This window comes from Chaetura pelagica, unplaced genomic scaffold (assembly GCF_000747805.2).
Source record: "Chaetura pelagica isolate M959 unplaced genomic scaffold, ChaPel_1.0 scaffold222, whole genome shotgun sequence".
Classification (NCBI taxonomy): Eukaryota; Metazoa; Chordata; class Aves; order Apodiformes; family Apodidae; genus Chaetura; species Chaetura pelagica.
In genome coordinates this window covers 9,695,248-9,698,173 of record NW_009952711.1, presented here as the reverse complement: position 1 = coordinate 9,698,173, position 2,926 = coordinate 9,695,248, and the positions used below count along the sequence as shown (strand labels likewise).

General features: G+C 39.2%; 1 protein-coding gene across 2 annotated transcripts in view; it reads right to left on the bottom strand.

Moving 5' to 3' along the window:
• EFTUD1 (elongation factor Tu GTP binding domain containing 1) overlaps positions 1-2,583 on the bottom strand; it is a 62,920-nt gene extending 60,337 nt beyond the window's left edge. The window contains exons 1-4 of one of the 2 annotated variants that reach the window (XM_009994487.1): positions 2,493-2,583; positions 1,771-1,838; positions 1,489-1,573; positions 149-282 (exon numbers count right to left, since the gene is read on the bottom strand). In XM_009994487.1, the coding sequence (XP_009992789.1) occupies positions 149-282; positions 1,489-1,573; positions 1,771-1,838; positions 2,493-2,583 (378 nt within the window). The remainder of the gene's footprint in view (positions 1-148; positions 283-1,488; positions 1,574-1,770; positions 1,839-2,492) is intronic. The other variant, XM_009994488.1, reaches the window with a different exon arrangement.
• Positions 2,584-2,926: the final 343 nt, after the last annotated feature.

Sequence of the window (2,926 nt, the reverse complement as noted above, 5' to 3'; positions counted from 1 at the left end):
TCTTTCATACCTGAAGCACGTTGTAACTTACTAGAAGTTTTTCAAACAACTTAACCTAGCTAATGTTTTATTTATATGTAATATGCTCAAGGCTTTGCTGACTCTGTCTTCTCTACCTTCTTTCTCTATTTAATATACTTTGTTTCACCTGTGGACAGACTCCTTCAACAGCATCCACCACTATGATGCAACCATCACAGAGTCGGACAGCAGTAGATACTTCTGAAGAAAAATCCACGTGCCCTGGGGAGTCTATTAAATTAATCAGATACTCCTGATCACCTAGGATCAAACAATAAATTAATATTTCAGAACAGTTTACAAAAATATTTCTTCCAGCCACCCAGTTATACTGCTTAATCTATTATTAATTTCTAAGGACCAAATCTGCAGTAACCATTATGCACGATAAAAACTCCAGTAGGACAGGAAGAATGTCAGCAGCGTAACATCTAGTGGCTTATGCCTAATTCATTTTAATGTCACTCTTAATGCCAGTCTTTCAATGGCCAACTACCATGGGGCAATTAAAAACACACCAGCCAACCAAACAATAGAAAAACCCAAACCCTGACCAAGCTTGTAGTAGCATTAAAAGAGATCACTAGCTAAAACACAACTCACCTGCATAACTGTCTGCATTTTAAAGATTAATCATGACAATGTCATAAAAACAAACCCCACATTATTGCTGAAATACCTTATTTCAACCTCGTGACTTTTTACAAACATGCTTTCAACTCCATATTGCTAAAATATTTTCAGTATATCAATACAGGAGAAGTTTTTAATATTTTCTACATTGTTCCCTCAAAAAAATTCTGCTTGGTGGAGATTTCAGCTAACTTTTGATGAACTCCCTGCATTTACCATCTGCCACAATCAAAAGATGAAACAACTTACCTGTTTAAAAAGCTGTATGACCCTCTAAATTTCAATACAACAGAAAAACAACAGACATAAAACATTCTAAGGACTAAAAGTAAGGCCCTTTCAGAGTCAACAAGAAAACAGCCACAGTTTGCAACCCTTAGCTGGAAGGTCATTGATATAAACTATTTTTATAATTAGCTACAGCCAAAACTGAGTAACTAATGGTGGCTTTTCTGTTCTTGCAATTTATCTGTTAGTTATTATTTTTTCTGCATGGCATGTTAGTAAAGTGTTCACATTTTTAATTCACCTAGTTGAGGATAAGACTGGTGAGGAACATGGGAATTGTAAGAAAGATGACACTATACACTATTAAAAAAGACTCTGAACAATTTATTGAAATTTATTGATCTAAGCAACACTATCTCAAGAACTAAAATCAAAATATAAAGATTTAGATCTAAAAAAATATCTATAAAAGCAGCTATTCCTATTGCCTCCCCTCACGGATACAATTAAGGATCGTTTTCCTAACCCTAGGATGCAACTTGACACAAGGAAAACTAGCAAAAACATCTGGTTTAAAGTTTATGCTTTACCACATCAACAACTTACCTTTCACATAGTGCAGTGAAATTGCACTTGATTTCATTGTTATTCCTCGGATCTGTTCATCTTCTCTACTGTCCATGTATCTCAGCTAAGTGCCAAAAGAAAACAGGAGAGAAATCTGTAGAATTATCTTCACATGTTACTGACCAACTGTCAAAGAATATGACTCTAAGAAAATGAGGTTTAGCAAAACTAGGAATGGAATTTCCTTAATCAGCACTGATTTACAATCTAAACAGCACCACCCCCCCCAGAAATCTACTAAACATAGCAGTGTAACTGTACCTTTCCTGCCAAGCGGCTGGAGATTATTCCATTGCTAGATATCAGACAATCAGCTAGAGTAGTTTTGCCTGAAAAGAAAAATAAATGTGTTGAAATTACTACAAACAATAGAAAAGGATGCAACAGTATTACGAAAGATGACATTGAGTGTTCTGAGACATCAACATTAATAAAAGCTTTTAAATGCCACAAAAGTACAAACTAACTGTAACAAAAATACCCAATTATTCAACGTCATCTGCTGGTTGCTCACAAGTTCATTTTTGAAGAGTGGATGCAACCTTATCTGTCATGACCAGGAAAACAGTTTAAAGCACAAACAGTACAGCAGATCCTACACACATCATGCAATTAGACAAAATATTTGTGTGCTGAGTGTTTGTTATTTCCACCGACATAACAAACTCCTTCCATTAAGTAAACACTGAAACAGAACAGCCCACCTCACTCACACAGATAGTTAACTCAGCATCACAGACTTCGGAAAAACATTCAGTTTCAACTGCTTCCAATTATAGTGCAATGTTTTCTTAAGTTGTAGAAGATAAATTGCACCAGGGCAAACAAAATGGGCATAAAATAAATTTCCTTCTCATAATTAGGATTAAGACAGTTCAACTGTGAAAACCTGCTGCTTTAAAACAGTGACCCAAGTATCTCCCCATCACACAAACTCAGACAGACACGAGCTCCCCTCACTGCCAATCATAGGCACCTCTTACCATGATCCACATGGGCTAAAATGCAAATATTCCTGATTCCAGAGGTCTTCGTCTGCAGACCAACCATCTTTTCCACACTTGTGAGCACCATGGTTAGCCAGTCCTGCCAGCAGATGGAAGCACTTTAGTTTAGGAGGCGAGGTTTGTTTTTAATTACTTGCTAATGAAGCAAATGGCGACTGGAGTGACTCCTCAGGAAAGCCTCCCCTGACCCGCGTCACGCTCCCCAGACACCATTTGTGCCGCGCCTCGCACACCAGGAACTCGGGCACGGGGCACGTTTCTCCTTTAAACAAGAACCGGGGGGGGCTGGGTCAGCCTCCCGCACAACCTCACGCTCCAAAACGCGGGCCACACAAACACGGGGGCTGCTCCGGTGCCCGCAGAGCTCCCGCAACCCTCCCCGGGCGGGACGGCGGCGATGACGCGGGGGG